This window comes from Cannabis sativa, chromosome 8 (genome assembly GCF_029168945.1).
Source record: "Cannabis sativa cultivar Pink pepper isolate KNU-18-1 chromosome 8, ASM2916894v1, whole genome shotgun sequence".
NCBI classification, from domain to species: domain Eukaryota; kingdom Viridiplantae; phylum Streptophyta; class Magnoliopsida; order Rosales; family Cannabaceae; genus Cannabis; species Cannabis sativa.
In genome coordinates this window covers 16,517,239-16,535,156 of record NC_083608.1, presented here as the reverse complement: position 1 = coordinate 16,535,156, position 17,918 = coordinate 16,517,239, and the positions used below count along the sequence as shown (strand labels likewise).

At 35.0% G+C, this 17,918-nt stretch overlaps 4 protein-coding genes across 4 annotated transcripts; 3 read left to right on the top strand and 1 right to left on the bottom strand.

Annotated features, from left to right (window-relative positions):
* The first annotated feature begins 2,959 nt into the window (after positions 1-2,959).
* On the top strand, positions 2,960-9,129 carry LOC115699249 (1-(5-phosphoribosyl)-5-[(5-phosphoribosylamino)methylideneamino] imidazole-4-carboxamide isomerase, chloroplastic). Its single transcript, XM_030626559.2, has 9 exons — positions 2,960-3,145; positions 3,307-3,514; positions 3,614-3,675; positions 3,886-4,093; positions 4,496-4,581; positions 4,758-4,859; positions 5,106-5,239; positions 5,764-5,812; positions 6,096-9,129. The coding sequence occupies exons 2-9, from the start codon at positions 3,388-3,390 to the stop codon at positions 6,270-6,272; spliced, it is 945 nt and encodes a 314-aa protein (XP_030482419.1). The 5' UTR covers positions 2,960-3,145; positions 3,307-3,387; the 3' UTR covers positions 6,273-9,129.
* LOC115699245 (putative pentatricopeptide repeat-containing protein At3g11460, mitochondrial) lies at positions 7,153-9,111 on the bottom strand. Its single transcript, XM_030626550.2, has one exon. The coding sequence runs from the start codon at positions 9,109-9,111 to the stop codon at positions 7,228-7,230; it is 1,884 nt and encodes a 627-aa protein (XP_030482410.2). The 3' UTR covers positions 7,153-7,227.
* A 117-nt stretch (positions 9,130-9,246) lies between the features above and the next one.
* On the top strand, positions 9,247-13,038 carry LOC115699246 (signal recognition particle subunit SRP54, chloroplastic). Its single transcript, XM_030626551.2, has 15 exons — positions 9,247-9,473; positions 9,587-9,719; positions 9,802-9,869; positions 9,951-10,052; positions 10,283-10,435; positions 10,546-10,623; positions 10,697-10,822; positions 10,939-11,041; positions 11,239-11,339; positions 11,556-11,693; positions 11,775-11,918; positions 12,024-12,099; positions 12,214-12,299; positions 12,401-12,526; positions 12,656-13,038. Exons 1-15 carry the CDS (start codon positions 9,306-9,308, stop codon positions 12,761-12,763), a joined length of 1,710 nt encoding a protein of 569 aa, XP_030482411.1. The 5' UTR covers positions 9,247-9,305; the 3' UTR covers positions 12,764-13,038.
* A 2,021-nt stretch (positions 13,039-15,059) lies between these two features.
* Positions 15,060-17,630, top strand: LOC115699250 (prefoldin subunit 2). The gene is made up of 3 exons (XM_030626562.2): positions 15,060-15,289; positions 15,503-15,643; positions 16,925-17,630. Exon 3 carries the CDS (start codon positions 16,930-16,932, stop codon positions 17,371-17,373), a length of 444 nt encoding a protein of 147 aa, XP_030482422.1. The 5' UTR covers positions 15,060-15,289; positions 15,503-15,643; positions 16,925-16,929; the 3' UTR covers positions 17,374-17,630.
* Positions 17,631-17,918: the final 288 nt, after the last annotated feature.

Below are 17,918 nucleotides of genomic sequence, written 5' to 3'. Positions count from 1 at the left end.
TAGTTCACTCTTGAATTTAACTTTTTCTCGTGTGTTTTCTCTGAAAGAATTTTATGTCCCTGAATAGTGAGATGATTCCACTATTTATAGAAATTAATTACATCAATTAGTTTCCCGAAATTAGTAGAAATAAAGCGAGAAAACTATTACTTTCTATAATTCCAATGAGAAAAATGAGGAACTAGGCAGGTTGCCTTTCTTATTTGATATTGCGTACATATCCCATGAGAATATGGATCTTCTCGTGTCTTTCAGCCACGGAGATATGCAAGATATCTCCTCTTAAAATGTTCAACTCGCACCCTCTGGTCAACTAATGCGAGCTGCCTTCATGATGGAGCTAGTCGGGTGTTCAGCTCCTTCTTACTTTGAGTGTTAGATCTCTCTGCACAGTTCACCAAGAGTAGAATATTTCATCCAGGTCATGAAATTTGTCACGTGTCACCCAAATAGATGTCACATCACCCCATGTAGAAATATAAATAACAATATTTAAAGAGAATATGACAGTAAGTTTAAGACGCACATGATTTTTTGGTTTAGAAACCAAGATGGAATGGCAATTATTCTATTGGGGTCAAGATATGCTGCAATTATCCACACTAGTGGTTGAATCTGCAATGGCTTTCCCCTTTTCATGATTAGTGACCAAGAGAGGAAGAATAGGTGGTTGTCTAGTATGAAGAATGATCAGAGTAATTGTGTTACGAGCCAATCGCGTAACGAAAGTTCGAGGCCTCGCCTTAGAAAAATCCTGCCTATAATGGTCATATCCGAACTTTGAAAGTGCAACACCCTCCAACCAAGGACCATAAGGAAGATTCAGATCTATTCCTTCATCCAACTTTTCTAAGAATATTGGACAATTATTAAAAACATGGCCAATTATTCCACATTCATAACAAAAGTCTAAGAGTCGCTCATAGCAATAATCAAGCCATAGTTCATCAACCATCTACAAAAAAGTAACCATTTGACCCCGGATGAGTAGCTTGTAGACATAAATACCCATCTGTATTCTCAAAAAAGGATTCCATCTTTCATTTAAAATTCCTCATGAACTTCAATAAAACTACTAATCAAGTCTCTAATCACTCAGGCAAAAGTCCCAGATTTACTAAAAAGGGCAAACGAAGAACTTGGATCCAAAATAGAGTGGTAGTCATAAATTCCATAGAAGCATTATGCAAATTACAAAACTAGGTAGGCATAAAACACATGTTGATTATGAAATTTCTATAGTTCTTTGGATAAAACTCTCCTCAATCACCTTCACAACTAAAAGTGATCGTATAAGATTCAAACTCATATGGAAAGATATCAATTGCAAATCTACCTTCTAATTGTTTAAAAATGAAATTCTTTAATTGTTTAGGATTTTAACCCCTTTTAGAGTGTATCTTGCAAAGCAAGCAATGAGATGAAGAATGTGGAGGAGGAATGGGGACATTAGATATGTTAACAATTTTCCTTTCTCTATCAGTGAGAGCATTCTAGATGTCAGGTAGGAAAAAAATCATGGCTAAAGGAAGAAAACGAAATCAATCATCGAGGCAGAAAAAGAACAGAGAAAGAAACCAAATTACAAGGAAGAAGGCGAGAGTAGTTATTGGGAGAAATACAAGGAAAAAAAAGAAGCAGACTTAAAGAGTTAAAAATAAAACTTTTACTAACAGCCACAAAGCAAACATTAATTGCATAATTACTTTGTTAGAAAGGGAATGAGCTTTAAGGGAGTATTTTCTATTAAATTGTGTACTTTCACTTAGTAATGGAAAAATTTAGTGGGTCCTACCTAAATTAAGGAGAAAAGTAAGGGAGAAATTCTCTTCCCAATTTGTCAAGTATTGACATTACGGGTAAAAAAATATTTTTTTTAATTTTTTAACATATATACTCTCTAATTATTTATGAATTTAGTTTTTTTTTTATTTTTATAAGTTAATTTTAAAATAAAGAAATAAAAAAATAAATATTTTTTGTGAAGGGTAATTTAATGCATCTAAACCATTCTAATTACTTTTCTTAATTATGTAAATAAAATAAAACGATTCTGATTTTTTTTCCAATTAATTTAGTAAACAACATAATAAAATATTGATTTCGTTTGTTTAATACTTTATTCTCTTTCATTTTAGCCATTCTGTTATTCCCATTTTGATTGCAATTTAGTAAACGTGCTATAAGGGTAGACAATACTTAAATACTCGAGTAATGCTATTGGGCACTAATAGTGCGTAGTACCTCTAGACATGTTGTCTTGCGATTGGCTAACGATACTCTTTAAAAGTTATTATATTAAACTATATAGAACATGATATTTAATTAAACCAATAACAATATTGACACATATGAAGGTGTTAGGCACCGCGTGCCTTTTAGCCATTCTCTTAAGAGCATTGCTATTAGGCACCAGTAGTGCCTAGCATCTCCTCAACATGTCGCGTTGCGATTGACTTGTGATATTCCTAAAAGCTATTATATTAAACTATATGAGACTTGATAATTAGATAGAGCATGCAACATTTATGTTCTCTTAAATACCTATCATATGTTCAAAACTAATATAAAGGTAAAATAAAAACTACTAAAATAGACTACATTTTTTTTTTACTAATTAATAATCTTTCCCCCCGAACTTTGACATGTACTAAATCGTGCCCCCTGAACTTTTTTGGCCGTTAGAAATCCCCCCGAACTATGGAGATTGTTAAATTTAAGGACTTTTGTCTAATTTCATTCAATTTTACTATTTCAATTATTGTTTATGTACTAAATTATACTCCCCAAACTTTGATATCTACCAAATCATGTCCCTCAAACTTTGACATGTACTAAATCATGTACCTTGAACTTTCATCCTTGTTAGAATTTTTTTACTAAACTTAGATAAAAGTCCTTAAATTTAATAATCATGTCAAAGTTCGGCGGGAAAAATTACTAATTGCCTTTTTTTTTTAACGTGGTCTTCTTCTTCTCAGGCCCTCACACCGCCGGCGCCTTACCCTAATTGCTTCCCCTCACGCACGACTCTCACTTACCCAACCACCTCCAATGCTCCTCCAATGCTCTCTCTCTCTCTCTCTCTCTCTCTCTCTCTCTCTCTCTCTCTCTCTCTCTCTCTCTCTCTCTCTCTCTCTCACAGGTCAACCATTTCTATCTACTTATCTTTCTTAACTTACATTTATTCTGTTTTGTGGCGCTCTTTCAATTTATGTTTACAGTTTATAGTTTATGGTGTTGCATTTCTATTGAGTTCATTGAGATTAGAAAGAATAATGGGTAAATGCTTTTGTGAACCTGTAGTGTACAGTATGATCTTATTGTAGAAAGCTTCTAATCCATCAGACCACGAAGCTATACGCCCCTGTGATAACGGAGACCGCAATGACACTCCATAGCCTCGATGTACCCTCGCCCTGCCACTTGAGCTCCTTCGGTGGAGCTCGACCCTCTTCCTTTTGTCGCCTAAACAACCCCAATTTCACCATAGCTTCGTCTTCTCCGGCTACCAGTGAGTTTTTCTTTTCGTTTTCTTTTTTGTACTAACTTCACTTTGGCTTTCACAACTCCATTTTTATTGAATTCGCTTTGGAAATTTGTTTTGGTTTAGTATTTAAGCGGTTCTCCATCTCCTGTGCGGTTTCTTTTCGACCTTGCATTGATATTCATAAGGTATCTTTACTTCCCCTTAGGATCTAAGGCTTTTCCCATTTCATATATTTCAGGAAAAGAAACTATCTTTATGATTTTTTGTAGTAGCTGAATTAAGTTTAATGATGGAAAAATCATACAAAGTTTGGGTTTTTAAATTTTCTTTTTCTTTGTTTGGATTGGAATTAAAAGTATCATATTTGTTGTTCTTTTTATATTATATTTTTCCAGGGAAGAGTGAAACAGATTGTGGGTTCAACCCTTAGTGATTCCAAAGAAGATGGATCGAGCCTTGTAACTAATTTTGAATCTGATAAGTCAGCTGCTGAGTATGCAAATTTGTACAAAGAAGATGGACTTACAGGTGGGCATGTCATCATGCTCGGAGCAGATCCTTTGAGCAAAGCTGCAGCTATAGAAGCATTACATGCCTATCCTGGTAAGCCACATGTGCTGAATAGCATAGTCCTTTGGTATGAAGTCTTCATGTTGATCTTTTATTTTTCTTCCCTACTTTGTGATTGAAATTTGCTAAATATTACTTGATATTAGTATAATATTGGACTCAGAATATAAGACTCCTTTTCATAATGAATTTCTCGAACAGGAACCGTTTTTCAGTATCATAGTATATATAATTATTTCTTGCCAATAAAGCTTGAAATTACTAATAACGGGCTACAATCAATTACTTCTGTCAAGCCATGATATTTGCTTTCTCATTGCACACACTGAGATTTCAAGTCCTCTAGTTTACTCGCTTGCTGTAAGTCGATAATAATTTTAATAGCTTACAGATTTTTCCTCTGCTGAACTTACTGCGAGGACTGGAAATGTCTAGGCGGTCTGCAAGTTGGAGGTGGGATTAATTCTGACAATGCTTTGAGTTACATAGTGGAAGGCGCTAGCCATGTGATTGTCACTTCGGTATGAAACAAAATTCATTAAATGATCAACTATCATCATAGCAGTTCATACTTTGCATAACCCTGAATTAGCAATGTGATGTAGGACATATGATCTGATTATGGAAAACTGTCCCTAGTTTGGACTTTTTTTTCTTTTCAATATCTTTTAATCTTTTGATCTTTGTTTTATTGTAGTACGTATTCAACAATGGGAAAATGGACCTTGAGAGGCTTAAGGATCTTGTTCGTGTTGTTGGAAAAGAAAGACTTATATTGGACCTTAGCTGCAGAAAGAAGGTATAGGATCTAGTCCAAAGGATTTATACCCTTATTTCAGGAGTCATATATATTAAGATCTTCTCTTTTCTACTCGTTTGTAGCTAAGAAAAGTCGCTGAACCACTGTAGTATTTGAACATCTTTCTAAAAGAATTATAGTATCCTGAGTTTAATGATATCTCAAATGCATGAAAGCCAATGTTGAGAAAATTATATCAGCTAACTACTCTTCCTTTGTCCCATGTCTGTTTGTTGTGATTGACAGGAAGGTAAATATGCAATTGTCACTGACAGATGGCAGAAGTTCAGTGACGTGTATTTGGATGAGGAAGTATTGGATTTTCTTGCCAACTATGCAGATGAATTTCTGGTCCATGGTGTTGATGTTGAAGGGAAAAAGTAAGTTAATATAAACACCATTATACCTCAACTCGGGTTAGTCCTTAATACCTAAAGTCTGGATATGATAAATTAAGTACATAATAACAGATTTGTCCATCTTTCCCATAAATATATTCGATTGTATTATCACTCCATATCCGTACAGTTATCATCTGCCTAGATACATGACAAATAAGGTCATTGCTATTGCTGGATCAAAATATTTACTGATTCAAATTAGTTATTCTTTATCAAGAAATGTGGTACTTATCATGTATTACTATTTCTTTTGAGTGTATACTTCTTTGTGTCCAGCAATGACTGTTATTTAATAATAAATTATAGAAAAGTTGAAAGCCCAAGATAGCGTATTTTTAGAGTTAGCAACTACAATGAGGCAAAGCTATGAGAAGCTTCAAATGTACTCGTCTGTGATGATCCTTTAACTGAGAGTTAAAATGAATAGTAGTAGAAAGAAAAACGTCTTTTTCCCCCCTTCAATCAACAACTATCTTTGAGCTTCTCTAATATCTCTCTTGCAGGTTGGGCATTGATGAAGAGCTTGTAGCATTGCTTGGAAAGCACTCTCCGGTTAGTAACCTATGGTTTCAAATCTAACTACTAGATTTTGCTGATAACAATCTTCATGTAGATTTAGTCAATTCAAACTAAAAATGTGGTTTTATCTGCCAATTTTTATGAGTTGAAAACCTCTTATTCAGCTTGTGAACCACTGTTTTGCTGCTTTTATCTGTCATTGATGAAAAGACTTCTACACAGTAATGGAAAACGCAATTGCTCACATCCTCTTATTGAATAAAACATGTACACTTTTAAATTGAAAATCAATCTTGCTGTGGTTTTGTGGTGCTAGATTCCGGTCACTTATGCTGGTGGTGTGACAGTCATGGCCGATTTGGAGGTGATTAGAGTGGCAGGAAAGGGGCGTGTGGATGTCACAGTGGGAAGTGCTTTGGACATCTTTGGAGGCAACTTGGCATACAAAGATGTGGTTGATTGGCATGCCCGTCAACGGATCTTGACAGTCTAGTACCCTACTAGTCCCAACCCATTTTCTTTTATAAGCTGTACTTTTCATTTCTAGCTTCAAAATGGATTTTGACTACTTTTTCTTGTAATTTATGGACATTGGAGTGTGAGTTGTGAACTCAAAGTCAGCGCAACTTAAGCTGGCTAACAGAGAAAACTACCGGACTACTAAAACTGAGTCTGAGACTGTAACTCTCATAAAAAAAACAAGTCAAATATAATTCGAGGTTCCTACTCATGTTTTGTAATACAATTATTTCAAACCTATTCTTATATAAAGATTTGCATTGGAACACAATCATAAAAATTGTGCATATTTAGTTAATTTGTTTTCTTGTGTCATTTTTTTCCCCACATTTGAGATAGGTCTTAGAGGATCTAAACCAGTAATAATAATAAGGTTAATTAGAATTTTTATCTTCTCAATTTTGACATATACCAAATCATGTTCCCTGAAAGGTCGTTAAAAATATTTCTTGCACTATTAAGATTGTTGGATTTAAGGATTTTTTTTCGATTTTTAATAAAAAAGTCTAACATGGATGAAAAGTTCAAGGACCATGATTTAGTACATGTCAAAATTCAATGGGTATGATTTGGTAGATATCAAAGTTCGGGAAGCATAGTTTAGTATATAAACAATAACTGAAATAGTAAAATTCAATAAAATTAGACAAAAGCTTTTAAATTCAACAATTTCAATAATTCACGGTGTATTTTTAACGACCTTAAAAGTTCAAGGGGTATGATTTGGTACATGTCAAAGTTCAAGGGACAAAAATCTTAATTAGAGTAAAAATAATGATATGTGCACATAAAACTTGCATTGCATAGTTTTCAGGTTGGGGTAATGATAACAGAGTTAATTGCTTCATCATACATAACAAACAAGGGTAGTTTCTTTTTTATCACAAACAAACATGGGTAGTTTGTATTGTAAGTAAACATTTATGTTTTTACCAGTAATCTCTACAAGAACAAACCCCATCTTTGAAATGGTGGAAACGAGTTGCATCTCTAACAATAAACTCACGGTCTGCTATTTTACTAACCAACTTTAAAAACAAGTGACAGTCATCACATGCCCTCAAGTTCTTTATCACAATGATCTCCATCCCAGGAAGAGTATTCAAAAGCCCGAATGCAATCGCCAGTTTCTCGCTATGAACATTATTCTCACCGATCAAATGTTGTTCGTTTTTCATTTTGCCACCAATCCCATTAGACTCACAAAGTTTTCTTACTAAACTTTCTAGTTCAGCCAACATTCTATATATGTCATCTGTTTGTTGATGAGTTCTGTCACCAGCCAAGAAAATATGAACTTCTCCTTTGAATTCGACATAGCTGTAACCTGGTTCCTTTCTAAGCTTTCGCTCCCTCATCATCGTTCTAACCTTTAATACACCCTCTGAATTCTCTGCATCCGAATATATATTCGATAACAAAACATAGTAACCTATATTGGCAGGTTCAAGCTCAATAACTCTTTCAAAAGCTAACTCTGCTAGCTTTACGTTTTTGTGAATTTTACAAGCATTCAAGAGGGCTCCCCACACTGCACCATCTGGCTTTACCTTCATTGACCGAATGAGTTCCTCGGCTTCCTTTAATCGCCCTGCTCGGCCTAACAAATCAACCACGCAAGAGTAATGCTCTGAACCTGGCTGCAAGCCATAGCTTCTCTCCATTGTAGCAAAATATTCTAGCCCCCTATCAGTTAATCCGGAATGGCTGCAGGCAGAAAGAATGGTTACAAACAATGTTTTATCTGGTTTGATTCCAGCTTTTATCATTTCTTCAAAGAGTTTCACAGCAAGCTCCCCGTGTCCATGCATTCCATATCCCCCTATGATTGCTGTCCATGATACTAAACTTCTTTCTTTCATTGAAGAAAAAATTGAATGAGCTTTTACCAAATTTCCACATCTAGCATACATGTTAACCAAGGAATTCATCAAAAAGGGATTGGAACCAAAGCCACATAGCTCAATTCGTTGTTCAACCTCACGGCCAACACCATGGGCACCAAGGTGAGTACAAGAAGACAGAACCCCAACAAGAGTCACAGGGTCAGGAGAAACACCAACAAGCTTCATCTCCCTGTAAAGATCCAAAACTCGGGTGGCGAATCCGTTTTGTGAGTACCCAGATATCATGGCATTCCAAGTAATTAAACCCTTCTCAGGCATTTCATCAAACACTTTTCGAGCATACTCAACTGAGCCACATTTTACATACATTGTAAGCAAACAATTTCCAACAGACGAGTCAAGTTCCAATCCAATTTTGATACTACAACAATGAAGACTCTTCCCAAGATCTAAATCCACAGGTGAAAAACAACCAGGGATCAAACCCAACAAGGTAACTGAATTAACTGACACAACTTCCTCCCTCATCCTACAAAACAACACAACCGCATCCAAAAACTTTGAGTTCAAAATGTACCCAGATATCAAAGCATTATAACAAACAGTAAGCTTTCTCGACTCAGGATTTTCATCAAACACTTTACGCGCATTCTCAACTTGAGAGAATCTACAGTACATTGATATCAAAGAAGTCTGCACAAATGGTTCGGGCTCACACCCAGTTTTGAGAACATGGCCATGGAGGAGGGCTCCAGTGACGGAGAACGAAAGGGCTGCTGAAGACTTGAGAACGAAAGGGAATGTGAAAACGTTGGGGGATTGACCGGAACGTAGCATCCGACGATAAAGATGGAGAGCATCGGAGAATAGACATTGCTTGGCGAACTCTCTCAACTGGGTGTTCCATAAAGTTGAGGTTGGAGGAGCTAAGCTTTTGGCTATGGCGGCCTGAACATGAACAGTCATGCAAGCTATGGCGTCTTCAGTCTTTATCGTTATCGTCGTTTTGTTTTTAAAGAGTCGTTTAATGAGGGAGCACAGTAATATGGTAGACCTGCGCCGTATTTAAACCTTTTTCACTAAAACGGATAGAATTGCATATAACGATTAGATTTTTTTTTTATCTCAGAATTTCAGAGCTAACCTTTGGTCACTTTGCCATGGAAGCCGTACAGTTTCAGGCAGTGGCTTCCCGCCATTTCTCTTCTCTTTCGACCAGCAAAACTAAAACCCTTTGCAACAATTCCAAGGCTTCTTCAGCTAGATTTTGCTCAGCTTGGACTGGTTCACACCTCTCCACTGCGCTCTCTTCCAGGAATTTATTCACGGTAACTGAATTACTCTTGGATTTTGGCTTCTTCAGTTTAAACTCGAAAACCCAAAATTTGCTTTCTTCTTTTTCGTGATATATATATGTGTGTGGTGTGTATATTTTATTCAGAGGGAGATATGGGGTTTGGTGAATTCAAAACATGTTAGCCATAAAAGGGAAATGCGTGGAATTATAAGAGCAGAGATGTTTGGACAATTAACCAGTGGCCTTGAATCAGCTTGGAACAAGCTTAAAGGAGAAGGTTTGTTATTGTTTTTTGTTTGTAAGAACGAAGTTGAATTTTACTGTGAATTGTACTTATTTGTGGATTTCTTGGGTTTCAGAGGTTTTGACTAAGGAAAATATTGTGGAGCCTATGAGAGATATTAGGAGGGCGTTATTGGAAGCTGATGTGAGTTGCTGATGTCTTGTAATTTTTGTTAATTTTTACACTTTCTAATAAGATATTCAATAAATGTTGTTCTTCTAATAGGTGAGTCTTCCTGTTGTGAGAAGATTTGTGCAAGCTGTTAGTGACCAAGCTGTTGGAGTTGGCCTTATTCGCGGTGTCAAACCAGATCAGCAATTGGTCAAGGTGTGATTCTGGATAATTTAATGTATCATTCTGTTCTTGACTTTAAATTTTCGCTGTTGTTGATGATCAAAAGATAATACAATGTGACCGAATTTGCTTGTCAGTAAGCACAGTATATTTTTATGGAAGAGAAGAGATTGTTAACTCTGAAAATAAATTCCTGAAAATGTAGTCTGCTGAATTATAATTGGTGATGAACAACAAAGGTTTCGAATTACTAATTTTTGCAGATTGTGCATGATGAGCTGGTGAAACTAATGGGCGGTGAGGTTTCTGAACTCGTTTATGCGAAAAATCCCCCTACTGTTATTTTGTTGGCTGGTTTACAAGGAGTTGGAAAAACCACTGTGTGTGCCAAGCTGGCTTCTTATCTTAAAAAACAGGTGCATTTCGGCAAACACCATCTCTTTTATGATTCCCATTGTGTGTTATAGACATGTCAAGTGTACACTATTTTCGCTTGTTTACTAATACAATGTCGAGTCAACTGCAGGGAAAGAAGTGCATGCTAGTTGCTGGAGATGTTTACAGGCCTGCTGCTATTGACCAACTTGAAATTTTGGGTAAACAGGTAAGCAATTTTTTGTTTCTCAACTAACTTTGTCTTTGATTTTATTCTTATACTAAAATCTAGCTTGCGACAGGTGGGTGTTCCTGTATACACTGCGGGAACAGATGTGAAACCCTCACAAATAGCTAAGCAAGGTCTAGAGGAGGCCAAAAAGAAGAACATAGATGTGGTGATAGTAGACACTGCTGGGAGACTTCAGGTAATACATTTATATTTCTAATGACTAATTTTGTGTTGGGCTTTCTACACTTTCTGCCAATTTTACTCCAGATATTGATTTTACTTGTATGATGTTTGTTGCCCTTTTGAAATCAGATCGATAAAGCTATGATGGATGAATTAAAAGATGTAAAGCGAGTACTGAATCCCACAGAAGTTTTGCTTGTTGTGGATGCAATGACTGGCCAAGAAGCTGCAGGTATTTATATTTTTCATTTGACTTGCCTGAGGGTGAAACGTGTTGAGACTTTAATTTCTTGATATGAATTTATGAGCCAGCTTTTTTTTTAGTATTTGTTAACAAAGCCTTAATTTAGTTTCCCTTGCAAGTTATTATGACACTTCTAGTCTATTTTTATTATTTTCTTAAGGTGTGGACTTCAACTTTCTCTACAGCCTTAGTGACGACATTCAACGTAGAGATCGGGATCACTGGAGCTATTTTGACAAAGCTAGATGGAGACTCCAGGGGTGGAGCAGCTTTGAGTGTTAAAGAGGTTTGTTTTGTCATTGCCTAGTATATGGAGTATGGACTATTTTTCTTGGATGAATAACTTATAATGGCTCCATTTTTGGCATCACATAGTTTTCTTATTTATTTTGTGAGTGTTGTTATGCAGATTGTCTGGTGTTTAAGTTCAAAGTTCACTTGGTTTATTGCTCATATGTTTAGTAGTTTGTATCAAATTCACATTTAAGTTCTGTGATTTCAGGTATCAGGAAAGCCTATCAAGCTAGTTGGGCGAGGTGAGCGGATGGAAGACCTCGAACCTTTTTACCCAGATCGAATGGCGGGCCGCATATTAGGAATGGGAGATGTTCTCTCATTTGTTGAGAAGGCACAAGAAATCGTAAGTTTTATAACAATCCGATCATAGATTCACATATTGGAAAGCACTTCATGTACTTTATTAATTGAGTTCTGTGTGTAGATGAAACAAGAAGATGCTGAAGATCTGCAAAAGAAGATAATGAGTGCAAAGTTCGACTTCAATGATTTCCTCAAGCAAACACGCGCTGTTGCACGTATGGGATCCATGAGTCGTGTTATTGGGATGATTCCTGGAATGGGGAAGGTATGAAAACTTTTCTCCACATTTTCCATATTGATTGGAAAGTCACCCCATGTTTCAGTTGTATTCATATCTGTAGTCGTAACTTTTAGACATGCATGCAAACAGGTTACTCCTGCACAAATTCGTGATGCAGAAAAGAATGTAAAGATGATGGAATCCATGATTGAAGTGATGACCCCTGGTCTCTTCTTCTTCTCACCAGTTTTTTGTATATTTTGACATGTGAATTAACAATACTCTTTAATGTGTATTCTATTCCCATTGGAACCTTTCTCATTATCATGTCAATGTGCAGAGGAAAGAGAAAAGCCAGAACTTTTGGCAGAGTCTCCTGTGAGAAGAAAAAGAGTTGCTCAGGATTCTGGAAAATCAGAACAGCAGGTACCTCTACAGTAGCTCCTTGATAACTAATGAAATTTATTGAATTAAGTTAATTAGATTTCATAAATAAATCACATGATATATTTGCTAATGAATGGTAGGTGAGCCAACTTGTTGCTCAACTCTTCCAAATGCGTGTTCGTATGAAAAATTTGATGGGTGTAATGGAAGGCGGATCGATGCCTACACTCAGCAATCTCGAGGAAGCAATGAAATCTGAACAGAAGGTGCCTTGTTCATACTCTATTTCATTATATCATAGTTTTTACACCAGAAACAAATGCAAGTAACACTTTTTGAGTTGGTGTTTTGTGACATGTTGACATTGTTTTGGATTTGTTTTGTTTTGTTTTTAGGCTCCTCCTGGTACTGCTAGGAGAAAGCGAAGATCAGAGTCAAGGAGACAGTTTGCAGACTCTGGATCGTCAAGGCCAAGTCCTCGTGGCTTTGGTGGTGGAAACTAGCTCAAAACTGTTGTATTTTAAGATGAATCTACTTGCACTGTCGTGAAAATTCTCTGGTGTCGTCGGTTGTTCATGAGTATAATACTCGTGAAACTGTTTTTGCAAATGTTATCCATGTATTTAGAAGTTGTAGTTTTATTTGTATTTAAAAGGGTTACAAAGTTAAAGTCAAATAACCCAAAATTCAGCACAATTTTTTTAATATCTATATATATATATATAAATATATATTATAATATGAAGTGATATATGAGCATGTTTCTATTGGAGTTCAACTATGAATTTGCAGGCTATATATAGAGTTTTGACACACAAATTTGAGAAATGTACTCTTGTAATATAGTGGCAATACAGTGTGCAACATAACTATACACAATGTCACAGTGCATTATGCATTGATCTTGATGCTTCTCAAATCTTTCTCTTGTTTTGCCTTTGTTTTCGATTTGTTTTTTGATAGGCAAGAATATAATCATGATAAATTTAAGGCTGAGTGAGCATATAATGTATTTGCATACTTAGTACAAAACATATGCGGTAAATCATTTTTGATAGGTGAGATCCACCTTAAAAATAAAGATAATTAGTTGAAATTAGTTGCCACATAAATGTGTGATTCATGTGTGTACATATTGTTACTCACATATAAAGTTACTGCAGGAGCCTCTCTCTTTTCCATAGGTCTTTCATTTGAGACCAACATATGATAGAAAGATTTAAGAAATAGAAATTTTAGAAAGAAGAATAAAATGAAAGAAATGCTAGAGTAAGCATCAATCATCATATGAAAAAGAGGTTATCATAAAAATTGTAAAGTCTCCCGTTGGCTTAACTCGCTAAAAATGGTTTTCATTCAACCCAACCCAACTATTGGATAGACATGTATGAGTTCGTTGCACTTTGATCATATTTCAAAAGAATTGACTTGTAGTCATGAATCTTATGTGGAAACGGCTCAGCCGAAGGTAGGGTCCAGCGGCTGGAAGAGCACCGCACGTCGCGTGGTGTTCAGTGCACCCCCGGCAGTTCTTAAAAATTCATAAGACCGAGTGTCTCTCATGCCCAATCGTACTCATAACTGCATTAGGTCTAAGTATAACATGTACGAATGTTTATTTAATTAATTAAGCTAATCAAAACAATTGACACTAAAAATACCAACATCAATTCTTAAAATAATTTACTTGTGTATTTGTTATGGACTCTTAAATTGTTTTTTTTTTTAATAATTATAGATAAAAAAAAAAAATGAATCAAGCTCGTAAAAGAACCAATCAATATAAATAGGAGTAAAGTAAACATGATAGTTTTCAAAACATAATTAGATTTGGAGCAGTTATTTTCTCCTTAAAACATCTCTATTTAAACCACTCTAAGATATATTATATTTCTTAATTATGAAATTTTCACTATTACTAAAATTTAATAAAAAGTAGAATCTAAACTAATATTTTAATTTTTTTTTGATAGAACTAATATTTTAATTTGAATAGGATTGGTGCTTGTTTTCTAATATTTAAATATTTTATTGTCAATTTTTAAGGTTTTATTATTTATCTTTTCAGAATTATCTCCCTTACATGTTAATGATAACGTTTCATAGATGAATCATGTTCTTAGAATAAACAATAAACTTTCTAAAGAATGCTCTACTTTTTGCCTAACCATATTTCTTTGATCTAACCTATTATTAAATTACCCTTAAAAAAAAACATTAGTAATATATAAAAAAAAAAATAGTTTTAAAAAAAGTACAATTAAAGGACGACATTTGTAATAATTTTCCTTTATCAATTAAAACAAGTTTATGGGGTAAAAACTGGTGCCGTTTGGTAACACTTTTGTTTTTTAATTTTTTAATCACAAAATGAAAGTAAAATTTTTGTTTTTAAAAAATTTATTTTTGAAAAACAAAAATGCGTTCTATAACCACTTTTGTTTTTCAATTTTAAAAACAGAAAATAAAAGTGTGTTCTGTAAAGTTCATTTTTATTTTTATTTTTTGATTTTATTTAAGTCGGGTCTAAGTCCGGGTCGGATTCGGGTTTAAGTCAGAAGACGGGTTCAGCGCCAGGGCCGTGAGGAGGGGATTTGGGTCCGGGTCTGGTCGTAATCTAAAAAATTAATTAAGAAAAAAAATATTTAAAAAAATATTGAAAGTAATATTTTTTGTTTTTAAAATTTTGATTTCTAATTATAAAATTGAAAAGTAAAAACAGTTTTATAGAACATGTTTTTGAAAAATATTTTTACTTTTTTACTTTTAAAAACAGAAAACTGTGTTACGAAACGCCACCTATATTATTTAAAGAAAAAAAAAAAACAACACTCTCTCTCTCTAGTTTTTTCCCTAACCCCTCTCCATCTTCAATCTACTCTCTCTGTGAGCTGAATCGACTTTCTCTCTCACTCACCACGACGCCACCACGGTCACGGTCTTCTTCTCAGGCCCTCACACTACCGGCGCCGACCCTAATTGCTTCCCCTCACCCACCGGAACCACCTCCAACGCTCTCTCTCACGCAGGTCAGGCTTAGGGAACCATTTTTGTTTTAATAATCTTCATTTAATCGCTCTTCTATGGTGTGGTGCCCTTTCAATTTATGTTTACAGTTTATAGTTTAGAGTGTTGCATTTCCATTGAGTTCATTGAGATAGGTTATGATCTCATACTCATATCATTGTAGACAGCTTCTAATCCATCATTTGAATTAATCTTTATTATTTATATCATTACAGAGCGAATAACCACTTATCTATTTACCAAAAACCCACCAAAGAATAATCACGAAAAGCCATAGCTACTGCCCTGACCTTACCTTTAACGATTTCCGCTACTCAAGATCGCCGCCGCTTCTCTCCACTTCCAACTTCGATAAGGTTCCTTGCTTCTCTCTCTCTCTCTCGTTTACAGTTCGATTTATATACCATGTACATGGGTAAAGTTGAAATTTGAAAGAAAATTACTTATTTGCCTTTTATTCTATATTTTCAGATTCATTTACTTGTAATAGAAATTTCTTGTAAAATGTTTGGAGTTCATCAACTAACTTGCATTGCAGGATAGCATGAAGATTTCTTTTAATTAGTTATTTTTTTTAGGAATAATATTATTGAGCCAAAAATTGCTGACCCGTGATTTGTTTATAGCCAAAACTTTAATATACACCCACACCCACTTTGTAAGTTGAGAACGTAGTACAAAATTTTTAGGCTAGAATTTTACCTACAGAACATTGAAATTTACCAAATTATGCCTCCCGAATATTTTAGGTTGTTAAAAATTCCTTCGAACTATTGTGATTGTTGGATTTAAAGCTTTTTGTCCAATTTTACTAAAGAAAATCTGACATGTATGAAAATTTAAGGGTACAATTTGCTACATATTAAAGTTTAGGGACATGATTTAGTAGATATCAAAGTTTGGGGAACATGATTTAATACATAGACAATCGCCACATAAGAAAAATTGAATGAAATTGAACAAAAGTCTTTAAATCTAACAATTTTTATAAATCAGGGGGAATTTTTTACGGTTTGAAAAATTCAAGGAGTATGATTTGGTAGATGTCAAAGTTCAAGGGCCAAAAATCCTAATTAATCAAATTTGTATTGCTATTACTTACTTTCTTAGAAAAGTTCAGATGATCATTTGCTTCTAAATAATGAGATAATAATCAATATTTAAGTATATAAAAATCGACATTAGAAACCAAAAGTTAGTTTTGAGACTTTGAGTTCAAATACAGTTGTTATAATTGCAAATATGCTATCACTTAGCATTTAGTTTGGTTACATGATATTTCATATATCAGCATCTCATTGGAAGTATTACTAGTTTATTGAGATAAGATATAGTACACATGAACCCAAAATGATGTTTGTGTCAAATTTATTGATCTTGTTACCTATCTCCAAGTCACTATCAGAATCCACAATCTCAAAATTGATCAACCTTGGTATGTTGATGTACTTCTTTTTCTTTGTAGTAATGTGATAAAAAATTGTGATATATCATGCCTTCTCCTTAATTCTTCCAAGAATGCATGTTAAACTAGTAAATATTTGTTTAACTAATTTGATTTGTTTGGTCTATTAGAAAATTGTTACTCCTCAGTATTCTTGTTTCAGTCTTTCTTTTTTGCCCTCTATTTTCTGTAGAAATCATGGCCAGTGAAGGAGATTACAAAGAACCAGTAAATGAACAAGCAGTAGCCAACATGTATGCTTCTCTGAGGTCTGAACTGAACCAAATCTACTCAAAAATCACTGAACTGGAGATGGAAGTAAGTGAACACTCACTAGTGATGAATGCAATTCAGCCTCTAGACCCATCTAGGCGGTGCTATCGCATGATTGGAGGTGTCCTGGTGGAGAGAACCATTAAAGAGGTTTTGCCTGCAGTGCAGCGCAACAAAGAGGGCCTTGAGGAGGTTATTGCCAGGTTGAACGAAGCTTTGGAAAGGAAGAAAAGGGAAATCTCTGACCTCGAGGCCAAATACAAAATTAGGATACAAAAGCCAGATGGCAACGAGGCAAAGGACGAAAGTGGTCGGAAGGAAGGTTCTGCTCAGGGAGTGCTTGTGGGTCCTGCTGGTGCTAGTGAATGATTTTGTTGGTAGTGTTGCATCTTACCTGATTTTGTTTATTTGGTCAACTTAGTTGAACTGTTATTTAGCATATGTTGCCATGTAGTAGGCGTTATGAGAGTTTTGGGTATTTGATTGTGTGAAAGATACACTTGTTTAGGTTCTTGAGACCTTTTACATGCAAAGCAGTGGAATGAACAAAAGTGGTCTATGAATGTTGTATCCCCAATTATCTTTGTTTGCTAATCTATACTTCTCCATGTATGGTTCATAGGACATGTCTTCTCTTCTCTCTCACACATGTTTATTTATATATATATATATATATATATATATATGATAAATTATGCGCTTGTGTATGGGCTGGGGTGAAAAGTGACGGATTCAATCTGTACCTGCCTATACATATGTGTATACCATATAGGTATGGTACGGGATGAGCTTTAGAAGGTTGTTAGCGGTCCTGTGGTGCCGGTTTAGAAGAAGCTTTGGCAGTTGAAGATCCCTCTGAAAGTTAAAAATCTGGTCTAACGGGCTGCAGCAGGCTGCTTACCACTAACCACCAA

What these genes read in the sequence shown, in the direction of transcription:
- LOC115699249 (XM_030626559.2), top strand. Translation starts at nt 3,388, where the DNA reads ATGACACTCCATAGCCTCGATGTACCCTCGCCCTGCCACTTGAGCTCC. An exon ending in CTTGCATTGATATTCATAAG is followed by an intron (nt 3,676 to 3,885) that starts GTATCTTTACTT and finishes ATATTTTTCCAG; the next exon opens with GGAAGAGTGAAACAGATTGT. An exon ending in TGCTTGGAAAGCACTCTCCG is followed by an intron (nt 5,813 to 6,095) that starts GTTAGTAACCTA and finishes TTGTGGTGCTAG; the next exon opens with ATTCCGGTCACTTATGCTGG.
- LOC115699245 (XM_030626550.2), bottom strand. Translation starts at nt 9,111, where the DNA reads ATGACTGTTCATGTTCAGGCCGCCATAGCCAAAAGCTTAGCTCCTCCA.
- LOC115699246 (XM_030626551.2), top strand. Translation starts at nt 9,306, where the DNA reads ATGGAAGCCGTACAGTTTCAGGCAGTGGCTTCCCGCCATTTCTCTTCT. An exon ending in GAACAAGCTTAAAGGAGAAG is followed by an intron (nt 9,720 to 9,801) that starts GTTTGTTATTGT and finishes CTTGGGTTTCAG; the next exon opens with AGGTTTTGACTAAGGAAAAT. An exon ending in ACACTGCTGGGAGACTTCAG is followed by an intron (nt 10,823 to 10,938) that starts GTAATACATTTA and finishes TTTTGAAATCAG; the next exon opens with ATCGATAAAGCTATGATGGA.
- LOC115699250 (XM_030626562.2), top strand. Translation starts at nt 16,930, where the DNA reads ATGGCCAGTGAAGGAGATTACAAAGAACCAGTAAATGAACAAGCAGTA.